Here is a 27912-nt window from a genome sequence, read left to right on the forward strand (position 1 = left end):
TTTATTCTGAAGGATGGGCAATCTACCCCCGTTTGATTAACCGCCTCTGAAAATTCACTGGAGGGTCAGCTATGGGTCGGTTCTGACTCTACACAACAACAACGTATTTCTGATAAGATAATGGAAGCTGAATCAGACTAACTTGTAACACACGGCTAGATAGTAAATAAGTATGTCCATAAGATGTTGGAATTAAAGGGTCTCTGAAAGGGTCTCTGATTCTTGTAACCAAACACTAAAGCTGTATATGTACATATGACAAAATTAAAAAGAGTGCACACTGTGTACAATACATGCACACAGGATAAATGTAAAAAAAATTAACTGAGTTATTGCTGTAGAAACAAAGAAAACTGTTTTCATTCCCTAAGGCAGAGAGATTTCTTTCAATAGGAGCATTAGCAAAAATATACCTTGAAAAGGACAAATTTCAAATATAAAAATGTCCTATATTCTGTTACAAGTCAATTTTTCTTTGAAAGTAACATTTGATAAAAGCATAACTTTGCAACATTCAAGTAACCTTTGCAGCACAGTTCTGTTATCTCAATAAATTTGGCAAGGTTTTAATGACATTTCTTGCAGTGATTAAGAAAGTTTTGAAGGTGTCTTTTATCTTCATAAAATGAATTCAATCTAAAGAACTGATTGGGCTATGTCTACCTATAGAGCCATTTTATATACATCAAAGTACACGACACTGACTTGGCATCTAAAACTGTATTTGTGAGTAAATGGGGGAAACATTTTATCTATTTCTAATGATTAAATTGTATATTTTGTGTATTATTGCTAATCTACAGCCAACAGCAGGAATAAAAGAACCACAGGCACACTGCTTCTGAACCTCCAAAAATCATCAGAAAGCTAGAAAAGACTTATTCTTAAGACGGCTTCTGACTCCCAGTCAGCACAGACAAACTTGATTGAACGATTCTAGATACAAAGTATGAAGAACTCAATTCACTACAATCCACTTGGGGAAAAAACAAGAGAGATTGTGTGCAACCCTTTAACATACTGTAGCCTAGAGACAGCCTACGTCTATATTTTACTTTTATCTATACAAACAGCCTATTAAACAGGCTTATGGGGGGGATAATGAAAAAGAGGTTCTAAAGTAGGTTCCTCTCCCAACTATTTGAGACCTGGGTTTTTATTTCTATAAGCATCACTGAATGGGTACCTTTTTTGCCTAACCTACTCAGTATCTACTCAAATTACGTAAGTAGTCTTAAAACAGTAAAAATGTGTGAGTTTTCAGCTGTACATATTAGGAGATCATTGGGTTTATTACTTCCTCCTACTTTAAAAAAAAAAAAAAAATTCAGAATTTCTGTGAATCTTGGTGGAAACGATTTAGTTTCTCCGGATTATTGGATGCCATTTGGGAAAAGTCACGAAAAATGTCTTGGTAGGTCTCATCACCTGCATGAAAAGAAAATGACACTTTAAAAATTTACACAATTAAATTACAAATAAACAACATGCATTCTTATGACTAGTAACAATTTTGTAATTCATTACATTAACATGTTGCCGCACACTTTTACATTGACGACCGTGCTTAGAAACACATTTTGCCGTCATTTGCGGCGATGCGTTAAAAACATTTTCAGATGAGCAATTTTTAGAAGGAAAGAGAACTAAATATAAAAGCCAGGAAAGGGTATACTGAAAGAAAAGAAAAAAAAAAAAAAAAGAAAAAAGCAGTACCTGAAGAAAGCCCCTCAATGCAGCCACAGAGAGAAGCTCGGAGTTAGAAAAGAGCCAAGATGCAAGGGTTGTAAAGCAATGTAAAGAAACACATTTATTAACACATGAGAAAAAGTCATTCTAAATGAGGTATAGAAAACAAGGCATTCTTTAAACACGTTCCTTGGTAACGGCCAAAAGAAATTATCAAAACCAAATACTAATGTTTTTAATGGATGCAAGTTATTATCACAAGGCAAGCTGATAATCAGATGGGGGCAAGCCTCCGTGTTAATATTATCTTTTAAGTTAAAATCATGTTAATTCAAAAGACATGTGAAAAAGTAACTCTTTGGCCTGACTTTTGATTTTTATTTAAAACTAATGAACTACACCTAGTGGGCATATTCCAGCTTACAAAGCTTATAAAATAATAAAGCCTAGAAAATGACTGTAAAACCATAGTATACCATTTAGTTAGGAGAGTTTTGTCTACTGTAGCTCATAGGAGTATGAATGCAAACAAAATTAGGTTATATACTAAAGATATCTGTTAAGAGTAACAAATAAGATTATGTTATTAATGTAAGTATATATGTACAAATATGCTTGTAGAGCTGTCAATTATAGATACTGATACTAAATATATACACATATACAAAGGTACAGATTAATTCCTTGGGCAAAGGATTTGTGTAAAGCAAAATCTTATTTTCAAGCACTCAACATGAGCGCTTCCTGCTATACCTGGCTTTCTACAGACGCCTAGCATAATACTATTTTCAAGATTTAGACTATCAAATGTCCTTCTAGGTGGACACTGTTGCCATAGTTTCATAGATATTTCCCATAAAATATCTTGCATCCATCTTTTAACAAACTAATTGCTACAGCTGTTAACAGTGCACTTTCATCAGCTCTTAAGAAATAAATTTTTGAGGTAACAGATGTTATAACGAAAGCTACAAAAGTAAAAAGTTGAGAGAGGGAGAGAAAGCTCTAGTGAAGATTTCTAACAGCACTGCCTAAGATTGTCAAGGAAAGTTTTCTAAGTATTTTAATATTTAGTGTTCAGAAGGCAATTTATTAATATATCTACATTTCTCATTTAATCCTAGAATTTTAGGGGCTAACTGGTTCTAGGTTAATCAATTACAACAAATAACTGTAATTTAGTAAAAAGAAACTAAAAAACAGTATCATATTAGGATGATTTAGAATAATTTTTACCTCATAATGATTACCAATGCAACCAAAATATTAATTTATATACTGGAGTAATTGTGAGGTATTCCAAATTCACCCAATTATTCATAAAAATCTTCTCTCCCATTAAAAAACAAACTTTATTCCTATTTTTAGCCATTCTCAAAGATACAAAATAAACTGAGAAGGAAGCAACATGAAATAGCAAATAACAAACCATACAAAATGTTTTTTAAATTTTCTTATTCTTAGATACTGAATTAAAATATTTATTGTAAACATTATAAATATTTTAAATACTATTTAAACTGGAGCCTGGAATTTTACTTTCCAAGAAAGTATAAAGTGCAGTTTATCATAATACAAAAATACCACACTGATTTTACCATTCAACATCAAAACCAACTTAAAAGGCACACATGATACATTCAAGAAGAATTAGAAGAAAATCTAGCCAATGCTAATACCAAATATTATACAGAGAGCACCAGATGAACATTCTCAAGTTTTACAACAGTACAATGGCAATATATGGCTTCTACTATTAGCAATGCATATTTCGTAGAACAAGCTGTAGGATTTTTTCTTTTTATATTTTTCCAGTTTTTGTTTTTAAGTTATCCAGTACCTACTACACAAGTACAGTTTAGTATAACCATTGTACCATGCAGAACAAATGATAAAATCTTTCATTTGTTTAATTAAAAGTTTCCTTGAAGAAAAGTATTGGTGCTACTTGACACAGTACATCATTGGTTTCACTGACTGAATACATTTAAAAAGAGTTAATACAATACAAAAAAGAAGTTTCCACCTTTATACACACACACGCACAAACATGTTCACGTCCAGTTTCTAACGAGACAGCACATTGCCAATATGCTACCTTTCTTAGACCTCAAAATGTGTTGTAGAAAAGGTAAATGTTATAGTACAATAAATGTAACAGGACTGAGATATTTAATATAATTATTGACATAAATTGGACTTCAGTGTGGTTCTTTATACTTTAAACATACTTTTAATCCTTCATATTTTTTCCCAAAGCAAATTTAACTTGTCTACATTGAAACACATAAACAACAACCCAGAATGCTGCCCCAGAATGTTCAAGGAAGTGTATTTAACAGTATTTAAATGGTAAATAATGAATTGCACGAAATTTGTACATGACCTTTGAAGTGCCAAACCACATCCTATTTCTCTTGAAATAGTCAACTTTCAAGGGTGCACGGGCAGATCTGAGTTTCTAAAAATGCTTACTGCTTCCTTTGCACTGAGAGCCTTAAATAGCTTTTAACTTTTGGTATTCAGAATACCCACTGCAACAGCAGTTATGATGCTCTAAGATTCTGCTGACTTTGCTTGTGAAATGTACGCCCTATAGAAAGGATGGCAACAGTAAGATCTTCCTGCTCCTCGGATTATCATGTATATGGGTCCTCTTGCCCTTTTGGGGCTTGCAATCACTTCCTTTTAAAAACTAATTAGGATCTCTGATTTCCAAAGTTTCCCAACCTATTACTCCAATAATCAGTTCACTAAAGCAGTGACTCTCAAAGGGCTGACAAACACTGTCATTACCAAGGGGAGTCATGGAGCCAAAGACAGTGGGAACCACCAAGCTGGTTTCCAATTACTGTGAGCTACATGTGACGTTCACTCTTCCACCTGGTTACACTACGTTGTAGGAACTGCTAACGAGGGACACATCTTCCTACTAGAAAACAGGAATCAGTATTTCCTCTTCAAAAAACCCAAGAGTTCCAGGTCTCTGTGGGTCAAAGAAGGTTCAGAAGCTGAGTTTTCTAGGAATGGGTCCATGTTTGCCAAAAAGATTCTATTTGAGTCTTTTCAATAATTGGCCTCTTCATTATCAAAAGATTATAAATACTTGCTTTTTAAAAATTATCCAGACAAAAGCAATTATTGACATTGCTAACAATAAATTGTATACATGTAAAAAGTTGAACTGGAAAAATCATAAAATAGGTTTATTTACAACAAAGACAAAAATGTAGTAGTTGTTGAGGCTTCTGTACTACCAAACTTCATGGGATTTGGTTCCTTGGTTTGGAGGTTTAGGATCAGGATTTCATCTCAATTAACCGGCTTAATAATATGTTGAGTGTTTCTGTTCTACCTCCTAGTTCACTGCTTAGTGCCTGAACTCTTAAAAGCTTTTAAGTGGCCATACAAGGCACAACAACCATTCTCTTTTCACCTAGAGCAACAAAGAAAGCAGTTAGGAACAGGAGGCAGAAGTGAAATATCTGCCACCTTTGTCATGAGACTAGAACTGAATAAGGTCCCAGCTACCATTACTGAACATTTTGATCAAGGATTTTATAGAAGAAAACTTGATCAAAGTGGGGGGAATACAGAACAGAATTGCAAATTCTCATGGACTCTCTATTTTCTGAAGTCATGGAGAGTGGATGAATCCCTGAAACTATTACCCTGAGATAAACTTTAAACCTTATACCAAAAGTATCCCCTGAAGTCATCTTAAAAATAAACAACAGTTTAGCTTAGCTAGCAAAAAGATTCCTCTCTCAAGAACTATCTGTATGGGATCAAACTGACAACAGCAAATTAAAAGATGAGCTAGGAACCTCTAAGGTTAATATCCTCAATATCCCTAAATTGCTCATACAGAAACTATTGAATTGCTGTTACGTTTTTCTATGTATCGTCTGAATAAGAACAACAAAAGACATAAAATTCAAGGGGAAAGTTATGTAAAATCTGATGTTTTCTTTTTATTGTGAGGAACAATAGACAAAGGAGTCCTATAAAACAATTAGGTAAATTCAATTAGAGAAAAGTTTAGTATAATAAGCAGCGAGGAGAAAGAGCAAGCCGCAACCTAAGCAAGCACCTCTTTCTCCCAAGACTCATAAAAGGAAATAACCCACAAAACCACTACTAGGCCATTTCACCATGCCATCTGTTTAAGTATGAAATTGTTCCACTTTAAGTATTAGGCTTTCAATATGGGCTGAAAAGCTAGCAATTACTGATAGGATCCTAAAATAGATCTGCTGATCCACCTAGAATTCTGATGCATTTTTTAACTACCAAACTAAAATTGGAGATGGGTAGAATATTTTGTTTAAAATGAAGTCTTGGGCATTTTATTTTCAATATTTCATTTAAATAAAATAAATAATTTGGAAAAAATATTCTTAACTAATGTATAGAAAATATATTTATACACTTATATATACACCCATTCTTCACTTATCTATGTGGTTACATTTTCAAAATGTAGGACCTACATGACAAAAGAACTGTCAAATCACATCATTAGAAACCGAGCAAGATGGTACAGCCATGTTGGCATAAACTTTAACGAATACAGCCAGCATCATTCTCACTCTGCATCTCAGTGCCCATTACTGCCAGATGTACAGCATTAACTCACAAAATTAATCTCCCTTTTCATTATCGTTATAAATGCAAAATGTCAGATAAAGTATTAGTCGGTAAGTGAGGAGCAGGGATAAATTTATACATAAAGGACAGTGATGAAAGAGACATTCAAATGTTCCCAAAGGTAGCAGTAGAAGTCCAATAACATGGGTGGAACCAGAAGTGGCAAGAACAGAGTAGGCCCTATCCTTTTAAGTTTCCCAACTCCAGAGAAAATCAGCCACTGACCTTCTCATTAATCACTTTGGTGTAACTTCATCAGCAAATACTTTAGAGTAAAGATCCACTGACCAAACATTTACATTTAAAATTTCAGGAAAAATGATTATTTGTAACTTAAAAACTTGAAGTTCACTCTTGGAACTATTGGGTCATATCCTCTGACTAATTTTAATTTTAAAGTGCTTAAACACAAAGGCCTCAAAAATGGCCTAGTAATACTATCATTTCATTTAATCTGCTACAAAATTATAACTTATTTAAAATCTAACATTCAAGTTTAAAACAAATTGGTGAGATCCAGAATGAACACTGAAACTTCACCCTTAATCAGCACTCGTATATCTTAGGATATCATGAGTCAGCAGTACTGTACGATCCATAGGATTAAAAAGGGCACCCTAGATTAGAAGCATCTAGTTCAAGTGCCTTATTCTCAAAGTTCTTACTTATTCTCTATTAACTTAAACCAAAAATAAGTAGTAAATACAGTCCTCTGAGGGGAAAAAAAGATGGCCTTACATTTACATTAATTATCCACTTAAAAATAAAAGCAAAACAATTGAAGCTAGCATAACACACTTGCATTCATTGCTAAGGAGTCAGAATTGACTCACAGCTGACCCTCTGGCAGGTTTTCAGAGGCTGTAAATTGCACAGGAGGAGACTGCCCATCTTTCTCCTGCAGAGTCACTGGTGGAGATGAACTGTAAAGAAGCAATGCTTTTGTGCTAGCAGTGTATAGCACCACCCTACAGACTCCACCACTAGACTTCCCTGAAGCTAACAAAACACGGATATTTTAGCATATATTTAAATCAGACAAAAAGATGATATTACCAGGCCACTTTATAAATAATATATCAAAATCTATTGGGGGGATAAAATCAAATATACTCATTACAAACTGAACACTGGATTTTAGTCATGAATCTCTGAATATCTTTTTACTAATGTGTATATAAATTCAAAAGCAATAAATTAGTGATTCATATACTTCAACTCATGAAAGTAGAAGCCCAATAATGACTTTCTTTTGGGTGAAGAATGGTTAATCAAGATGAGATTACCCAAGAGAGGAATCTGATCAGCAACATTTATTCCTTTGCTTGATATCTAGACTCAATGGGGAAAATGAATAAAAACTAAAACATAAGCTGATCTCATAGGTTGAGATATCTCTAATAAGTCTACTTTGCCATCAAATTTAAACACTTCAACTATCCAACAGACATTGCACAAAACTGATTAGGGGCAAAGCTACAAGACTCAATAAGATCTTTTTCCTCTCTCTTTTAAATTAGCTTCGACTCTCACAAGGATCTTCTTAACCTAATGGTACACTTTTACCCGTCAACTCATTTTTTTGACTGGAGTACAAAACTCTTAACTCAATAAACTTTCTTGATATTTTCCATATTGATTTTTTATATGCCAAGCATATGATGATTTGTTGTTTTTTTTTCCCTGAACACAATTCATAGAAATTCCCTGAATGACATAAAGAAACCATTATGCTATCGTCACTTGACAGCTAAAAAGAATTCCAAAAAGAAAATCCTTATTGTGCCGCTGTTAAGTATATACAGAACACGTTATTATTCCATTCGTTTCACTGGAATGTATATGGAAGACATCTGGACATCAGATAAAGGAAGTCAGCAGCCAGGAGGTTAAACACAGCATGTAAATATGTGCTACAATAGGTCGAGTGGTGGGCTGCTTAACACTCTGGCACTCAGCCCCCCAAGGATTCACTGAGCACAGGCCACACCTAAGAAACTCACAATTTACAAGTTGATTATAAAAACTCTACAACGTTAAGTTAGTTTGATCAAGAACTATGAATCTTCCAATTGTAAACTGATAAATTCCTGAATGCATTTCTTATACTGCATTTCAGTATGGTTATTAGTAGAATATTGACCTGGCTGTCCATAAAGTCCTTCTGATTCTCGCATCTCTTCATTCATTCTTGCTAAACGTAACCTGGAATTATAGAAGAGGATATTTCAGGTGGTATTACACAATACAGACATTCATTAACTCATTAGAGTTACATAAGCAGGTAATACAGGCACTAAAAAAATTCTTCAATTAGTACTTATCACTACAACACACTGAATTTTAGTCTATCTTGAGATACAAAAATAAATGTATCCTCCTTCATCCAATATTTTTGATAGAAGATAATATACAATTATATTTTACACATTTATACAAGCATTTACATTTTATACAAGTACATTTTATATATATTATTTTTTCTATTTTGTATAGATTATTACATTTTATACAAGTACGTTTTAGTTTAATTTAAGGAGAATCCCTGTAGCACCTCCAGCAGCCTGCTTCCTCCAGACTGCAGAGAGCTCCTAGCTCCAACAACGTGTCACGCGTTTTAAGTGCTGCTGAGATCAATGCTTCTATGATATGGAAGCAATAGCCTATATGCATTTACTCGGGTTCATCCCGAGGGAAGGTGAAGTAGAATGTGCAATATCTGAATAAGAAGCATTTGCAACCTGTGGCAATATACTGTGATATATAAAACTTTATAATAAATGACTATAAAACTTGAACTTACTGCCATGGAGCCAGAACCAACTCACAGCTGAGCCTCCTTTTTTGGAGGCTCTAAATCTCATGGGAAGAGAATGCCCCCATTCTCTGGGTTGGAATGGCCACTGAGGAGCCATCTTTGGGATAGCACTACAACTCCCTGAAAGCTAAGACCTCAGAGTTCCCTAAATGAATATGTTGTTGTCGTATGCCATCAAGTCAGAACCAACTCACATCTCACCCTTCAGAGGATTTTCAGAGGCTCTAAATCATAAGGGAGAAGAGTGCTCTTCTTTCTCTGTCAGAGGGAGCTGGTGGATTTGAACAACCTGCCCGTGGGTTGGCAACACAGCTCCTTACACACTAAGCCATGAGAGTTTTCAAAAGATTTCTTAATTATTTGTTTCTGAATGATAATAAAAAGCTTTGGTGAACTATTGTAAGGAGTTGTACTGCCAACTTAAAGACAAGTGGTTCAAATCCACCAGCTGCTCCAAAAGAAAAAGACAGGCAGTCTCTTCCTGTGAAATTTACAGCCTCTGAAAACTCCCTGGAAGTCCGTTATGAGTTAGTTACAACCCAACAGCACAAAACAACAACCACCCTCCCAGCAGGTAAATCATCATGTAGTATTAGTCCCAAAAGTTTAAAATGTCCTCCTGTATTTTTGCTAACTTTAAGCAACACTGAAAATAAGCAAATGTTGCCTGTAGTATCCCACTTCCACTCTGTACTACTTCCTGCCCTATAGGGTGACTGCCTGCCCAGATTTCGAAGCTCACTTCTGTGTGCCCACTCTGGGATCTGCAGCATGTGCCACGACCATTTCCTACCTTCAAAGCTCCACACACTCTCCGTCTCTTCTCTCAACCCTGTGTGAATTACTAATACCACCATAAATTTCCCTTTGCAGTCAGATTTGAAGAGAGGGTACTTATTTTTTTAAATTACTCAGTGAAATTTCAAATCCTCACATAAAGTAAAAGAAAAAATTAAACAAACTCTGGGCAAAATTTTTTTAGAAAAGGAATCGCAACTACATAGAAATTTCCTATAAAGTTAAAGCTAGAGTTAGTGCCTCTGCGCCATTTGGACTTTTTTTCCCCCCCCCGTAAATTCTTTCTCCAATCCTACCTCTAAACTGATTTGACAGTTTTAAAGTATTTTTTTCCAAAACAGCTTCCATACCATAGCATTGCCTCTAGAAAGCGAACAGTACTAAGGATAAGGAAAGCACATTTGACTGTTTTGTTTATATTTTCATAGTTGTAAAGGTGGGGTATACACGGCAAGTCAGAATTCTCAGCAAGAGCTCTAGAGGTTCAAGAATTTATTCTTGTGAATTATTGAGATTTGACAGTGTGGCTGAAATAACTCTACTCAAGTGGTAAGGGATACTCAATTCTGGGTTTCAATCAGCCTGACACAATGAAAAAAGCAACATCACACAAAGGACCCTTGACATTTTTTACATGAAGGTGATGATCTCATGTCTAGATTTCAAATGTAACAAACTATTTTAACTAAAGATAAAAATCACATTAAGACCTCAAATGTCTTTCTTTCCTATCTTATTACATTTTCCTTGTTGATTTGCTGTTGTTGTTGTTATGATGGTCAAGTTAACTATAATCATCACAACACTATGAACAAAAATATGGAAGCCTTGCCCTATCCTGCTCCATTTTACTCTGCTACGCTCAAGACCATTGTTATCTTTTAAATTTAAAAAAACAATAATAAATTACAATTAACTTGGTATTCATGGGGAAAATTCATTGACAAAAACTAAACATGAACAGATTTCTAACCATCATTGCCCAGGGAGTTCTAATGGCCTAGAGGTCAGAAGAAGCTGTGCTGCAATCCTAAAGATTATTTCATAATTCCAACAGTAACTAACATCAATATAGCTGTCACCCCTACCTAAAATACTCTGATTTTTGAGGCAGATAAATAATTACCTATTATTCTATCAACTTCCCCGCAGCACTGTACTAAGCGTTTAACATTTTAGAAAAAAATACCAGTAGTCCCTACGTACTGGTCACGCAGGAGGAAGAGGCTAAGATGATGGACTTAAAAATTAGAATTATTGGTTTTGATCTCAGATCTAGTACCGACCAGCTGTGTGATCTTAGACTAGTGTCTCAAACTGTCTATGGCTTGACTTCCTCACGTGAAAAATGAGGATGATGATAATTAATAATAATAATAATGCTTCCTTTACAAAGTGTTGTGAAGATCAAATAATATACCTTTAAAATATACTGACAAGACAAAAATGGGCAATCTCTGCTTACCCCCCACGTCTCATACATTTCCACCTTTGAAAACACACAGAAAAGTCAGCTAGAAATTGGTTCTGATTTGACAGTACACAACAACAACAACAAAGCATATAGAGAAAGATGCAATATATTGTAAAAAATCATTTATCTTTTTTATCAATTACTTTTAAAGTAAATGCATATGCATGTATTAACTCAATGTGTTAACTCAATATTAACACCCTGTACAAGTAATAGACTGTATTATTAAGTTAAAAAGAAAAAGACAAAAAACTCTTACAAGGTCACTATGTCAGCATTGGCAGCTTCCACAGCTATACTTAGGGGGTCTTTCCCTTCTTCGTCAGTGGCATGCTGATTGGCACCTCGTTTTAGAAATAAACACACTTGCCTGTTTAAGGAAACCAATATTTTCAAACACGAAGTTATTTTTCATTATAAAATTAAAATAAAACCACTAGCTAATTAAGGAAATGACATTTTTATTAGGCATTATTGGTTCATTCTATAGCTACATACTGAACATGGATTTTAATGTCTCAAGACATTTTTACATAAGTCACATTATCTGAACTGCTATGATCAGAACTGACTCAATGGCAACTAACAACAACCCCTCACAAACATCATTTAAAGAAACACATAGGTATCTCTTAACAGGTAAGTAAAATGAAAAAAATCACTCGTAGTTATTATTGGGGAATCAGTGAAGGCAAAGCAATATTAAACATCATAATACATAATACACTAATGACAATACAACAGCAAAGACAAGGAAGTAATCCTCCTGTAACACTCCATAGATAATCATAGCAAATAAAGAAAATGACAAAAGTTAAAGCAAAATGAAAAGGATAAAGACTGAGTAAATGGAGTCTATGAAGAATTGAGAGGAATGTTTAATCCAGGAAAAGAAATACAAAGAATGAGTTAAATATGATCTTTTTTAAATTACAGGGGTGGGTGGAAAAGGAGGACCTGTCCATGAGAATGATGATGTATTGAAGCTAACAACAAGAAGACAAAAAAGTAGTAATTAGAACCACAACAAGATAAAGTAAATAACACAATTTAAAAAATGGGCACAGGATATGAACAGACACTTCACTAAAGAAGACATTCAGATGGCCAACAAGCACATGAAGAAATGTTCAAAATCCCTAGCTCCAAGAGAGATACAAATCAAAACAACTATGAGATATCATCTCACCCCAATAATAGCAGCAAAATTAACAGAACAACAAACAACAAATGCTAGCGAGGAGTGGAGAAACTGGAATACTTATTCACTGTTGGTGGGAGTATAAAGTGGTGCAAACACTATGGAAGGCTGTCTGGCACTTTCACAAAAAGTTGCAAATAGAGATACCATTTGTCCCAGCAATTCCACTACTGGGAATTTACCCTAAAGAAACCATAACTGCCACCCAAGCAGATATATGTGCACCCATGTGTATTGTGGCTTTGTTCACTATAGCAAAGAGCTGGAAGCAACCCAAGGGCCCATCAACAAAAGAATGAATAGAAAAGCTCTGGTATATGTGCACAATGGAATACTATGTAGCATTGAAAAATAAGGAACTCATGAAATATGCAAAATGGATGACCCTGGAGGACATTATGCTGTGTAAAATATCTCAGTCACACAAGGACAAATACTGCATAAGGCCACTGTTGTAAAACGGGACTGACATCATGGTTGAGGGAAGACAGAAAAGGAGGGGAGGAATGATGTATATTGCATTGAAACAGATGAGGGAGAGATCTGTTTAAAAGGGATATATGAAGGGCCATTCTTTTCATTACAGAAATCCAGAGTGAAGGTTGCATAGTGGAGTGAACTTGGCAGGGAGGGATTGCATAACAATGAAAGAGTTTTTCTTTCTTTTCAAGGAGAAGAGTGAATTTGGGGAGAGGCGGTAGGTAGGGAGAAAACTGCAACAATGAATGACTGGAAACCCTAAGTCTCTATAAAATTTCATTAAAATTAATTAAAAAATCATTAATAAAAATAAAGTAGTCATTAGAAATATTTTCAGGAGCTCTGGTGGCCTAGTGGCAAGAAGCTGCACTGTAATCCCAGAGGTATGTGGTTCGAATCCACCAGATGTTCTGCTGGAGAAGGAGGGTCAATTTCCTCCTGTACCAGTCAGGTCCATTTGACGGTACACACACAAAAATAAAATAAAAATTTTTTTTTAAAAAGAAGTATTTTCACAGAATTACAAGCATATTTAACTAAAGAATTAAGAATGGTTTGATGACAATATCTCAATATATGGAGAATAGGAACAGAGCAGTAGTTTTCACAAATTAAACATAAACAAGGACATTTTTAAGCCTAGATTTAAAAGACTAATTTGGCAAACTTGAGACTCTAGATAAAATTTATGCAAGTCAAAGAACAGAAAGAAAAAAATGAATAAAGAAATGTGAACATAAACTCATATAGCAATGTTGTTGCTGTGTGCTGTCCAGTAAGAACCTACTAATAGCTAACCCTCCAGCGGATTTCCAGACACTGTAAAGTGCACAGGGGCTGTTAATTGCATCATTCTCCCACTGGGCACTAATAGATTTGAACTGCCACTCTTTGGGCTGGAAAAACAACTCCTTACTATTAGGCCATACAATAAATGTGTACAAAAATAAGAGGGGGACATCAACTTGTCACCCACAAAAGAATCTCAAAAACATTAATAGCTAACTTCTTATACTTCATATAGTATGGAGGCTACATGTCAATGGGCTAACACAATCAAAATTCTCAGTGCAAAAAACACTTGTTAACTAAGAAGCTTGAGCTATGATTGAAAAAGGCAAAAACAGTATGAAGAAAAAAATCAGATAAAGAAAATGAGAACATTTATTGCTAGCAAGACCACCTTACAAGAAACACCAACATATGGAAAACAAAAAGTAAGATGACAGACAAAAATCCAACAACATCAATGACATTAAATGTTTATTAATCCAATCCAAATAAGAGGTCATCAGGATGATCAAACCCATGATTCAACTATATGTTGTCTGCAGGAGAAACAGTCTAGATTCGAAGCCACAAATAGAATGAAAATAAATTTATGGAAAAAACATTGTACTATATACATTTACACAACAATGGAAAAACTAAATGGCTGTATTAAAATAAAACAAAATAGACTAAAACCACAGTCAATCTATTAGCAAAATGTGACTATTATAAATATAGATACACACAATAAAAAACACCAAAATACACAGAGCAAAAAGTGACAGAAAGGAAGAAATAAACAATTACATAGTAAAAGAAACGTCAATACCAAAGTTTCCATAATGGATAGAACTAGACAGAAAATCAGTAAGGAAACAGATGACTTGAATGACACTGTAGACCAACTAGACCAAATGGCTATCTATAAAACACTCCACTCAGTAAAAGGATTACAAGTTCTTCACAAGTACACAGAAAATGTTTCCCAGAAAAGATCATCTGCTGAGGCATGAAATAAAACTCAGTGAATCTTTGTGAAAAGTAAAAATACAAAGTATGTCTTCCAATCAGATGGAATTAAATTAGAACTCAACAGTAAAGAAAAATTTGAGAAATTCACAATATATGGAAATAAATCACTGAGTCAAAGAAGATATTTAGAAATACTTTTAAAGAAATTAAAATTAAGACACAACATGCCAAGCTTTCTATTTTATTAAAAAAACAACCAGTTATAACACACTTTTCAAATAAGGCTAATCTTTTTACTTCATTTAGATCTTCTAAAAACAACTTTTTTTGTCATTTACTTGGCTATTTAAAATTTTTTAAAAGGTATGACTATTTGTCATTTTAAAATAAAAACAGCTCTGTTGTTTTTATTCAAAATGCTAAATTGAGTCCAAAAAATATTTGTAGCTTTTGTATTTAACATGATTTTTTCTGAGCAAACTATTTCCACATTTCCTCATGACAATCAAAGTCATAGGAAAGCATTACACATTCTACCCTAGTGACCTTAACCTGACCAATAGTAAAACGTTTATTTTATAGTATTTTTCTTTTCCAATAGGAACACATTAACATTAAACCAGTATGGCTCACCCTGTGTGTCCTAAGACGGTGGCATGGTGCAGTGGTCCCCGCCCTTGTATATCTCTTTGGTTCACATTAGCACCATTCTGTAGGAGGAACTCACATGTCACCAAAGAACCCTGTGGGGTGGGAGGAAGAGAGAAGAAAATTAAGTATAAAAATACCAAACAAGAAACCACAGTACATTTCTATTTAAGAACAGGAGAGTTCCATTTACTTTACTCGATAAGCCTTCCCATTTGAATCTCAGTAACAGAAAGGAGACCCTCACTCCAACCCAAAGAACTAATTCTAACAGGAGTTCAATAGGCCATTTGTGATCTACCAAAACATTCAACTTTCATGATCAGAATTCTCTCCCATTAAGAAAAAATTTGAGCTTAAATAATCAAATATGATGCTCAGAAATCACTACAAGCTGTAAATGTTTTTTCTAGGTTCCCACACATTTCTTAAACAATAACAATAACCATCATACTAATAAATATTTATAATACTGTATTAATTATTAGTAAGTAAATGTTTCTTAATTAATACTGTATTAATAATAAAAAATATGATATAGTAAATAATAAAAAGCCATGTTAAGAACAAATTATCATTTAAAAAAATATACTGAACACCTCAATGTACAAATCCATACCCCTAGTACGGCCTGGATAAGTGGTGTGGCGCTGCTTTCCTCCAAATTAGCCCAGTTGACATCTGCACCGTGAGCCAAAGCTTCGGCCATTTTAGGAAGATTTTTTTCATATGAAGCCCTATAAAGCTGAAGTCCTGGGTTAGGATGTTTGGAATCCAGAAAAGCAGAAGATTCTTGCCTTTCTCCTTCTGAAAATGAAGCACAAATACACCAAAAAAAAGGGCTTATACTGGAAATGAAGGCAGTGTACTACGACACAAAATCTTACATGAAAGAAAAAAATCTTACAGGAAGGAAAAACAAACAAACCACAATGTTACAGAGAAGATCCATGGGAGACACTTTCGTCCTCACAAAAGAAGTTAACACATTTGCAATATAGGCAACTTTCTAAGTGCTTTTCATGTATTAGCTCCCATTCTGTCATTACACCATCAATATGAGGTGCATACTTTTACTAACTGGACAGTGGACAGTACAGACAAGGAAATTCATGCACAGAGAAGTTGGTCACACAGCTCTTAAGTAGCAGAGCCTGAATCCAAACTCAAAAGATGTGACTTAGGAATCTAGGAATGTTTAACTATAGATAAATGTTCTCTCTCAACACACATCAGCTACTGTAAAAACAAACAAAAAGCAGATTTGATCTTTCCACTCCTTTGCTTACTGACTCTGTCGACTGTTAACCTAGCATGGCATGCTGGATCACATGCCTCTTCAGGTCCCATTTACAATGCTCAAAACAGCCTTATGTACCTTTTCTAAAATGCCCATTCTTTAAGATCAACATCAATCATCATCTCTTTCTCTTCAAGTTTCTCCCTCTACCTCACTGTCCTCGCATTATAATGCCAATTCCTACGGTAATTACCTGTTTATATATGCCCTTTGCACAAGATGCAATTCCTGAAGGCAAGCATCATATCTTATTGACTTGTACACACCATGTTTGGGATATGATTAGCATTTTTCTACATCCTGAATATCTCTTTTCCTTTCTTCATCTTGTTATGATTTTTTAATTCCACTTACATTCTAATGATCAAAATTCTAAAACTGTTCTTGCTCACTAGTCACCTCATCCCCAGAAGACTTTCAACCCAGTCATTTGCTCAGCATCACCTCAGCATTTCAGCAACTATGTGCAAATTCCACTTGCAAGTAAGAATACTTGGGGGTGCAAAAAGAACAACTACTGTAAGTTGACAGTTTAAACCCACCTCAGAAGGCAAGCCTGGTGACTGGATTCTAAAAGGTCACATCCTTGACAACTCTATGGAGCAGTTCCCCCCTTCAATGCAGTCACCATGAATCACAAAGGACCGAATGACAATTAACAACAACAACAGTTGTAAAGGATGGAGCCAAAGATATTAATTTGTAACTGTGTTTTCTTTTTCCTCCCTCAATATCATTCATAAAGTAAGTGGACTGAGTATGCATCAAGTCAATTCAATAAATACATATGAAGTGTCAAAGAAAATGAGTTCTTAAATGAATCATCATGTGAAATCTGTACTATCACTAATTTATCATATTGAGCTCAGCTCATTGCTGTTGAATTGGAATCGACTCACAGGTGACTTAAATGACATGAGAGAAGGCTCATCTTTCTCTCTTGGAGCAAATAGTGAATTTATCTTTGAGTTGAATTTGCAATAATTCACAGTTTTACACGCTAAATTTACAGTTATTCTCCAGACATGTAACCTTCAGTTTTAGACATTAATTAGTAGCTCTGTCAGCATTCCAAAATAAGAGGTACCTTACAAAGAGAACAAGGGAGGGCGAAGGTAATTGTGCAACAATAAATGAATATTTAAAAAAACAAAGTAAGTTTACTTGGGGAGGGGGAAGGGGTAAAAATGAGCAACAATGAATGAATGAAAACCTAACTTTTCTGTAAACTTTCATTAAAATCATAATTTAAAGAAAAAATTATTAAAAAAATAATAAAGTAACACATTTCAGAAAAACACCCCAAAACAAAAGTAAACACAATTACTTTATATCAGACCAAAAGTGCATACACACTTCCCCCCATTTATTTTTATTTTTTATTGATTTGCATTTAAAATTCATATACATTATTTATCATTCATGTACACTGCATTTCACACATTCCTACATTTGTGTTTTATACTCATCTCTTCAGGTCCCCACTGGATCGTTCCTACTTCCTTCTCTCCACCCCCTCCACCCAACAAGCTCTGTCATCCTAATAATGCCCGCCCATCTACCCTGAGCCGTCCTGTCCCTATTTCCCCTCTTTTGGACTTTGATATACATCTTACTAGTTATCCTTCTATTTTTACAATAATGGTCTTAATGCAGTAAAAAGCCTGAATATACTTATCCTTATAGGAAGCTCTGGTGGCCTAGAGGGTAAGGCAATGTACTGTTAACTCAAAGGTATGCAGTTCAAATATACCGGGTGCCCTGAGTGAAGAGACAAAGAATCTCCTCTCATGTAATTTCCAGCCTCTGAAAATGCACTAGAAAATCAGTTCCAATGCCCTGGCAATGAATCCACTTTCATGCTTTTAATCAAGTGAAGTTAAATACTCAGAAGCAACAATAAAGAATTCAGAAAAAATTCAATAAAGGACCAAACCTCACTTCTCCTCTAAGATGGTCCAATAACATTAAAAATTTCTGTACAAGAAGTCAAATGACTAGAAGAATACTTGAGTATTCTTTGAGATCCTAATCACTAAAATCAGATAGACACTGGCAGAATACAGTATAGATTAGGAAAAAAAAACATCTAATGTGGAGGGAGCTGTTGTACTTGTTCCTGGTAGGAAGAGACAATCACAAGAAAAAAAAAAGACTAACTGATGTTGTTGGTATGTGCTGTTGAGCCAGGATGACTAAAAGGTGTCCCCCTAGCAGGGTATTTTTGTTGTTGTTGTGTTGTTGTTATGTGCCGTCAAGTTGCTTGGGACTCATAGCGACCCTATGTACAACAGCCCTAAACTCTGCTCTGTCCTGGGCCAATAGCACCATCTTCAATACACCCATCCCGATTATCCCAGTCACTGAATCAATTCACCTCATAGAGGGCCTCCCCTCCTGCGCTGTCCCTCCACCATCCCAAGCATGATGTCCTTCTCCAAGGACCAGTCCCTCCTTACAACATGTCCAAAGTATGTTAGATGGAGCCTCAGAATCGTTGGCTCCAAGGAGCTGCCCAGTTTGACCCTTTCCAGGATGAATCTGTTTGTTTTCCTAGCAGTCCATGGTACCCTCACAATACTTTTCTCCAGCACCACAGCTCAAAGGCATCAATTCTCCTTCTATCCTCCTTAGTCATTGTCCAACTCTCTGATGCATAACAAGTGATTGCAAAGACTATGGCCTGTATCAGATGCACCTTAGTCTCCAGAGAGACACCATTGCTCTTCAGTACGTTAGAGAGGTCCCTAACAGCAGACTTTCCTATCTCAATACGTTTCTTAATTTCCTGGCTGCTGGTGTCAAGAGTGTTGACTGTGGAGCCAAGCAAACTAAAATTGTTAACAATCTCAATCTCTTCACCATCCATCCTGATGCTGCCAATTGGTCCAGTGATGAGAATCTTTGTCTTCTTGACATTGAGCCTCAACCCATATTGAAGGCTGCAGTCCTTGACACTCTGCAGCAAGCGCTTCATTTTTAGAGGCTGTCAATTGCTACTACAGAGCAGCTGATCAATTCAAACTGCATGTCATTGGACAGCCAACGCAACTACTTACTAGAACTTCCAAAAAATAAGAAATAAGTGTATATATATATTCATGTGGAGTGAAAATGAGTTTTAGTTATGGCAGAGCACTTTGGGACACACCACAAAACCAGGAAGAATGCCCAGCGAGAAAAGAGCGCTCCCAAATGTAAACAGAAACAGCGGCATTCTCACTTAACCGTATTACTCCTCCTTTTAAATGTCCTAAAGGCCTAACGAGTCCCTTTAGAACTTATGTCATCATGATGAATCATTTACAAGTGTTTTTCCACAAGCAGTATCAATTAACACCAAATTTCACCCACACTCACCAGGCTCGTATAAACTATTGGCCGACACCATGGAGGGTAAAGATTCTCTTCCATCATCACAACTCTGTTGGATTCCACTGTCGTTACTTTTCACTGTTTTAAAGAAAAAAATCAGCCAGTGATTAAAGTTCAAATCACTTGGAAAACAATATCCCACAAACAAATAGATTTTTAAATGAGTTCCTACACTTCAGCAGAAACGCAGCCACCACCAGCAGAATACATTTAGAAAACATTTAAAACAATTGCAATCCTTTTGAACTCTTTGCTTATCAAGATATGAATCATTGCAAAGCCTGAAAATAAACATTTTCAGAAGTATAATGCATCTCACTACCCCATAATACGTCAGGGGTAGCAAAAGTTTAGTTTCTTTTGGATGACTGTAAGTGTGCGAATCTGAGACAATGAGAGACATCTAGAGAAATGGCCACACCGCACAATGACCACTGGCACAGACTTGGAATGCTCCACAAGAGTAGTACTTACTACTACGTAGTTTTGAAGAAGTATCAAAGTAGGAGAAGAGTGAGTCTAGCTCATCAGGACAGAACAGAGACTCCCGCCTGGCCTCGTCGCTATTAACAGCAACCACTGGGGACATGCAAGTTAGCAAAGCATAGAGCAGGCAGTAAGAAGGGAAAAGGGCAGGAAAAAACGTTAATGGGAAAATTTAGGAGGGAAAAATAGGAAGGAAAATAGGTGGTTAATCAGATACTGAGGGGTCTTTAGCATGGTAGATTTACACTTCCCATCTCCCCTTGCATTTTATGCAGAATTATTATTTCTTAAAATAGACATATTACCTAGAAATAGGCATTACCTTTGCACTATTTAAATATAACTGTTAAAGTCAAAGAAATTAAATCTTTCCTTAGACTATCGAGAAGGAAACAGATTTTTAAAAAAATTTTTTTAAGCATTTAAAAACCTACAGTTGCTATTTGGAGAATATAAAAGTGATTTTGCCTTTAAGGAAAATATCTCTATACACAAGTTGTGTAGTACCTGGACTTTGAGCTGGTACCCTGACTTGGTCCCCTGGCCCAGGTTTGGAAATGCTCAGCCTCTTTTCTTCACAACTTTTGGAGCCAGTGTTTCTGTCCTGCTCAGGAGGTGATGATAATATGGAATATTTATCCACAAATTTCCTCTCCACGTATTTTGCTCTGATATATGCCTCTTTCTCCTGTCTGAGACACAGAAAAATATGATGATACTCTGCTTACCATAACTAATATAGAAAAGATTAATTATATATTGACGTATTTTCAAAGAAAGTCACTAACTGTGTTCTTTTTTAAAACTGATTTGTGATATGAAACATGTTTTAAAATGTCTAGATCTCTGGCTACAAGGCGAGCATATATCAAGCTCTGAAACAATTCAGAGTCATACAAGCAAGAATCTGATTCAAGGGATATTACCTTAGAGATAAGTAACATCAGAATAGTACTGTTTCTACATAAATGTTTAGTTAAGCATAAAAATCTCAAAATTCAATCATTGCCTTATGAGCAAATAAAACTTTAATGCTAAAATGAAAGAATTCTTAAGGCTAAAAGTACCTTTAGATTCACAAAATCTAATGTACCTTCTAGGTACCGGCTCTTCCTTTTTTCATACACACATATAAATACACACCCATTATTTATCAATATAATACAGGAAGTACATACATACATATCAATATTAAATAAATATATACTCAGATATAGTTGTTTAGGTTTGGTCGAGTAGTGGTTAAGGTCTGGGCTGCTAACCAAAAGGTTGATTTGAATCCATTAACCTCGGTGGGAAAAAGAGGTGGCAGAGAATTCCGGTGGCTTGAAGTTAAGGAGTTGTACTACTATGAGAGAAAGATGGGCAAACTCCTCTGGTGAGATTTAAGCCTCTGAAAAACTGCTGGAGAGTCAGCTATGAGTCAATTCCGACTCAATGGTACACAATAACAGTAGTAACAATCTAGTTCTGCAAAGATTTCTGGCCTTGGAAATTCTATGGGGGGTGGGGGGGGCGGTGTGCATATACACACACATATATATGCACACATCCATCCATCCATATGGAGTTCGAGTGGCCTAGTGAGTTGTATGCCAACCCAAAGGCAGGTGGTTCAAATCCTCCAGCTGCTCTCAGGGAGAACGATGGGCAATCTCCTCCCATGCAATTTACAGTCTCTGAAAACGCACTGGAGGATCAACTATCAGTGAGTTCAGACGCAGCAGTGATAAGGCGAGAGAGAGGATTTCAAACCCAGCAATTAAACACTCTCCAAGAAGCCATTCTTCCCGTTTCTGAATCTTCATCATCTTAATACCATGCATGACGTATGTAATTAACAAACGCTTGCTGAACTAAGTCACACAACATAAAATTATTCATTATAGATAATAAAAAATGCAATGCTTGAATATATTCACGAACAGGTTATCCTTTCTTAAAGGTTTTCTACTAGAAGATTTTTGTTCTACTTTTAATTGCTATTAGTTTTTCTATTTCTATGTAGAGCCTTAACTTTTTAAGATTTTCAAAACCTAGAAATTCTGAGGATTCACTCAATAAAATTACCTAATTAGCATACTCAAGTAAGAGATACATACTTGCACAAAAGCAGTCATGATTGATCACTTCTCAGCATTCATACCTCAATATTATATACTGATTAAAATGAAAACCTAAATACACACCTGATTTTGGGGAGGAGGGTAGAGCCCATTATGATAAGGGAATAAATTAGTACCTTTGTCCTGGTTGTGGTTTCTTTATCCCCATTTGTTCTATTTTAGCTTCATAAACTCGATTTATAACATCATTCCCCAATTCACACATAAGCTGTTAGGTAATAAGATAGAAAAATAAGCCATACATTTCTAAAAGCATCATAAAAGTTTTAATCCTCAAAACAATTACATGCATATATGTTTAAACAATTAAAAATAATGAGAAGGATTGGATGAAACACAAGATGAATGAAGGTCAGTGTGAAATACAACGTATGAAAACTCTGTACACAAACCAATTTAACAGTAAATAAACAAAAGTATAGTTAACTAACTCTTCCCATATATTATTTAATTTCTAATCTCACAAAGAAATTTTAAAATAAAACAAAATGAGACAAGGATTAAGAAAAGATTATAATTTTGCTGTTGAACTAGATAAGGTGCCATGGAGGACGGTACAAGTCATAAAGACTCTGTAAATAACAGAATGAAACACCACCTGGGGTATTCCTACCAAAGGCTGTAGTCTCTGATCTCCAGTAATCTGTGTTTCAAGCCTCCTCACCTTTACGTGATAACATCTATCATCTAGCCTACTCTCTATTACATGAGCATTTTCCTAGCTTGACTTTAAAACCCTTCAGCATACACAGCCCATTTTCTCTACTGGTTTCCCATTTCCCCACTATAACTAACACGCTACTACACATTGCTCATAATATCTGTTGGATTAATTGAAGAAAAGTGCCAAAGGCAAGACAAGTTAAGTTTGGAACAACCCAGAACTGAAAAACACTGTTTTCTTCTTATAATTTACATTGACAAATTTAAAAAGATTTTTAAAAATATTTTAGTCATGGCTTAAGGTGGAGAGATGTGTGTCAATCAAATTTTCTAATCTATACCCATTGAATTAATATCTTTATAAAACTGATCAGTAAATTTTATATCCAGCTCCTTTGAATTCATAACAAACTATAGAATGTATTTAAAGAAGGCTTCAGATTAAGAAAAAATTTATCTTTTAGATGTTTATGCAATAAGTCCACAAAGCAATTTTAAATAGCAATTTACACAGCTGAAAAGCTTGAAGGATCACCTATGAACTAGAATAAAAATGCAAATATATTCAGAACAAAATTTTCAGAGAGAAATGAATGCACATCTTTGTGGAGCCAGGCCCCTGCATGAAGCAGCTCTGTGACACTATAGAAGGCCAAGCACCCAGAGGACTTGTGAGAATATCAGGTTACAGATGCTGCAGAAAACAAGGACCTTTCTTTGGAAGTGACAGACAAAGCCAGAACCCTGAATTTGGACTTTTTAGCCTCTTAAACTATTAAAGAATAAATTTTCGTTTGTTTTTAAAATAAATATATACAGAAGAGACTACAGTAATGGTCAAATAAATCTATTTTCTTAAGTAGAAAATAATCAATCTGAGTCACAAGATCTAGGATAACTTTTAAGAAAACAAAAATATGTATTAAGCTATATTTCCTTAGAGAATGAGCTGACTTATAGTTAGGAGTGTTACAGGCACTCTGCAATTTTAAAAATCCATTATGAAAATGTAAGGTTTGTCAAAATAGCCTCAGATGTACTCCAAAATAAAGTGGTTCATCATTAAAAAGAGAAAGTGATAAATTTATTAATAAAGACTGCAAAATCATGGGGCATTTTACCTAAAAATATAAACATTTTTAAGGCAAATATTCCACTTACCTTTAAAAGTTCAGGTTCCCATGTATCTAACGTTAAAGATCGGACTTTTGAAAAGTGAACCCCAAGACTCCTACGAAGAAAAACAAGATTGCATTCATTTATAAAACTATCAAGTCCTTGTTCTATTTGCACATATATAGAAATTACTTTTTTTTTTTAACACTGTAACGTAGTCTTTAAGATAGCCTTCAGCATTAATATGAACAGGGAAAGACCTGGTTAATAACAAATGATGAACCAAGTCCTCAAAAGTGTCTTACAGACCAGAACACGGTCCACTTTGTGGATGGTGCAGACAGCAAGGAAAGTGCGAACGGTTCTCTAACCGACAGGATATGTGTCATTCATAACCTTTGCTTGTTCAAAAGGAGAAGTTCCTCACCAGGGGCAGGATTACCCACCGGTGAATTCCGGAGCACTCGATACACAGGGTGATGCCCAGATTGATGCTGGCCCACCGCGGGTCGGCCTGACCACAGTCACAGCAGCTGGCATTGCCAGGGATACACTGGACCCGCTGTAGTGCACTTTCGCCTTTCAATAATTTTTCTTTTGACTCATTACCAGATTCTAGGCTTCCTGTTGATGAAGATGATTTCTTATCCAGCTTCTAAAAGAACAAAGAATTATTTTTTTAAAAAATCCTAATATTATGTTGTATGCTACATGCATCCACAAAAGTTCTCAATAAGTTAATCATTAAAGACCTAATATGTGACTTTTAAAAATTGGTCTATTATCAATGAGCTTTTATATTAATGGTAAAAAACATATAAACATGTAAAATTACATAAGAACTGATAAAACAGTGGCATGAATAGATTTGAGGAGAACATTAGCTTGAGGTACAGGGTAAGAAACAGAAGAAATTAGACATGAGATAATTAAGATTCCAAAATAAAATAAATTATCATCATATCTTTATACCAAGTTTTTGTCAAAACATTGCATAAGCTGTATGCAAGTTGTTTCAATTACTGTTGTGAGTTTGAATAACGAGAAAAAAGGTATGGTCTTTCATGATTCAATAGCAAGAATTAGATACATTACATAATTATAATTAAGAGTGAAACAGGTGACATAAGTCTTTAGGTAATTAGTTAAACCAGGAGGAAAAGGTGGGGGGAAAGGCTGGTAAAAAAAAATGGTTCAATATTTTAAAGCACAAAAGTAAAATCTGCATCAGTAATAAAGATTATTTTATGAAGGTTATAGAAAGAATATTTAACAAGTACTTGTGTGCACCTGGCAATAATGACCAAATATAAATATATAGTTTGATATGACATATAAAAAGTCTTACTGCTTAAAATGAGAATGTTAATTTCTTAATCTTAATAAACGAGTATTTTAGAACATAGTAATTAGATAATCTGGCCTTTTCTTGCCTTCCTAAAAACTCAATTCAGGAGTAATTACATGGCACAAAGGTAAGTTCCAGTGCAGCGGAAGTTGCTGATCTAGAGTCAGCCCTCACCTTCTAGGGACCATGTGCACAAGAGAACGAAAATTGCTCAATCTTATTCTTTCCGAGGATAAACTGCAAATTAGGCCATTGCACTGCTAATTTTTGAAAGTAAATCATTAGACTATCTTAGTCTGAAAGCTCCACAGAAATCTGTTCCATAAGCAATCCTCCACTGACAGATGTGCTGGGTGTTGGCTGTACATGAGGTCCACTGGCCAGGAACTGAACACGAAATCTCCTAATGCAAAGCAGGAATTCTATCCCGGAAGTACCACTGCTCACTTAACTATGATGGAGGGATCCTACTGCCGTCTCCCTGATTCAGTGTGTCCAATTCAGCTTCACACGGAAGTTTACTCTTGGCATTAGTAATGGTGAGATAGCCAAGTATATTATGTACCTCCTGTTGCAACATGAAGCACATACATCACCTAGGAGGCAATCTTAGCAAAGAGAAGTTTTTAGGATAACTAGCCTAATTTCTCTAGTAAGTCACTGTTAGGGTGTGGGGTAGTGGTAAGGCAAAAGGAGAGAGTGTTCTACACAGAGAGTTAAGAAACTTAAGACAGCATTTCTGAAACAAATTCAAGAAGAGCTAGTAATTGGAAAGAATGATATCTTATGCTTAACAAGTAGAAATATTAACAATGTAAAGATGACAATCCTTTTTAAGGGATGTGTAGATTAAATGAAATCCCTATCAAAATCTCAACAATAAGTTGGATTCCCCCCCTCCCCGAAACATAACAAAAACACAAAAATCCATCCTAAAACTAAGTAAAAATAGTGTGGTACGGGCATAAGGGTAAGTATATATAGGTCACTGGAATAGAATACCGAATCTGGAAATAAATCCTCACATTTAAGGTCAGTTGATTTTTTTGTACGAGTTCTAAGACTATCAGACAATTATAAGATGATTGTTTAAAAAAAAATAATGCTGGACACACTGAATATCAACATCCAAAAAAGCCCAAACCTATAGATGAATGTTTATACTGAATATCAAAATTAATTCAGAGTGGGTCAAAGATTTTAGTGCGAAAGTTAAAATTCTTAGTGGAAAACTTAGAAGCAAAGGTCAAAGAGAGAATCCAACAACAGAGTGAAAGAATAACCAACAGAACAGGATAAAATATGTGTAAGCTATCTCTATGATAAGGAATTCATATCCAAAATACGTAAAGAACTCTTCTTACTGCTCAGCGGTAACAATAAAACAGCCCAGTAGGCAAGAAGAGATAGGAAAGAAGGAGAAATAAAGCAGAAACCACAAGACAGATGTGGAAGACTGCTCTTACCAAGTAGAGAGTATGATCAATGTCACAACATACAATGTATATGAATTATTGAATAAAACATCAATTTTGTCTGCAAATCTTGAAATCTAATTAAAAAGTTTTTTGAAGAGAATGAGAACAGGTTAGAACAAGCAAGCAGATATGAGTGAAGAGAGATACCAAGACACACCACCCAGGAACAGAAGCGCAGAAGAGACATGGTCCTTCTAGAGTCAAGCACTTTGAATCTGTCTCTATCCTCCTAAGGAAGCATTAATGGCCTGGTGGTAAGGAGTCGCACTGTAAACCCAAAGGTAAGTGGTTCAAATCTACCAGCTGCTCCACTGGAGAAAGATAGGCAATCTCCTTCCAAGCAACTTACAGCTTGTGAAAACCCACAAGGACTCATAGGGTCAGCTCTGTGTCAGTTCTGACTCAATGGCATACAACAGCATTCTCCTTCTAAAGTGTGAGAGAATGAATGCCTGTTTGTTAAAGCCAAATAAAACCTACAAACGGGCAAACAGCAAATATTTCTTCCAAGAAGGCACT

The 27912-nt window shown here is 35.3% G+C and overlaps 1 protein-coding gene across 1 annotated transcript in view; it reads right to left on the minus strand.

Annotated features, from left to right (window-relative positions):
• Positions 1-1021: 1021 nt before the first annotated feature.
• The window catches only part of ACAP2 (ArfGAP with coiled-coil, ankyrin repeat and PH domains 2), a 188410-nt gene continuing 161519 nt past the window's right edge, over positions 1022-27912 (minus strand). Inside the window, exons 14-23 of the mRNA XM_006884177.1 lie at positions 25014-25222; positions 24613-24682; positions 22905-22996; positions 21170-21354; positions 20162-20254; positions 16121-16308; positions 15487-15596; positions 11689-11799; positions 8483-8544; positions 1022-1428 (exon numbers count right to left, since the gene is read on the minus strand). Coding sequence (XP_006884239.1) covers positions 1328-1428; positions 8483-8544; positions 11689-11799; positions 15487-15596; positions 16121-16308; positions 20162-20254; positions 21170-21354; positions 22905-22996; positions 24613-24682; positions 25014-25222 — 1221 coding nt within the window. The 3' untranslated portion in view covers positions 1022-1327. The remainder of the gene's footprint in view (positions 1429-8482; positions 8545-11688; positions 11800-15486; positions 15597-16120; positions 16309-20161; positions 20255-21169; positions 21355-22904; positions 22997-24612; positions 24683-25013; positions 25223-27912) is intronic.

This window comes from Elephantulus edwardii, unplaced genomic scaffold (genome assembly GCF_000299155.1).
Source record: "Elephantulus edwardii isolate Elephantulus edwardi_28Jun2011 unplaced genomic scaffold, EleEdw1.0 scaffold00032, whole genome shotgun sequence".
NCBI lineage: Eukaryota > Metazoa > Chordata > Mammalia > Macroscelidea > Macroscelididae > Elephantulus > Elephantulus edwardii.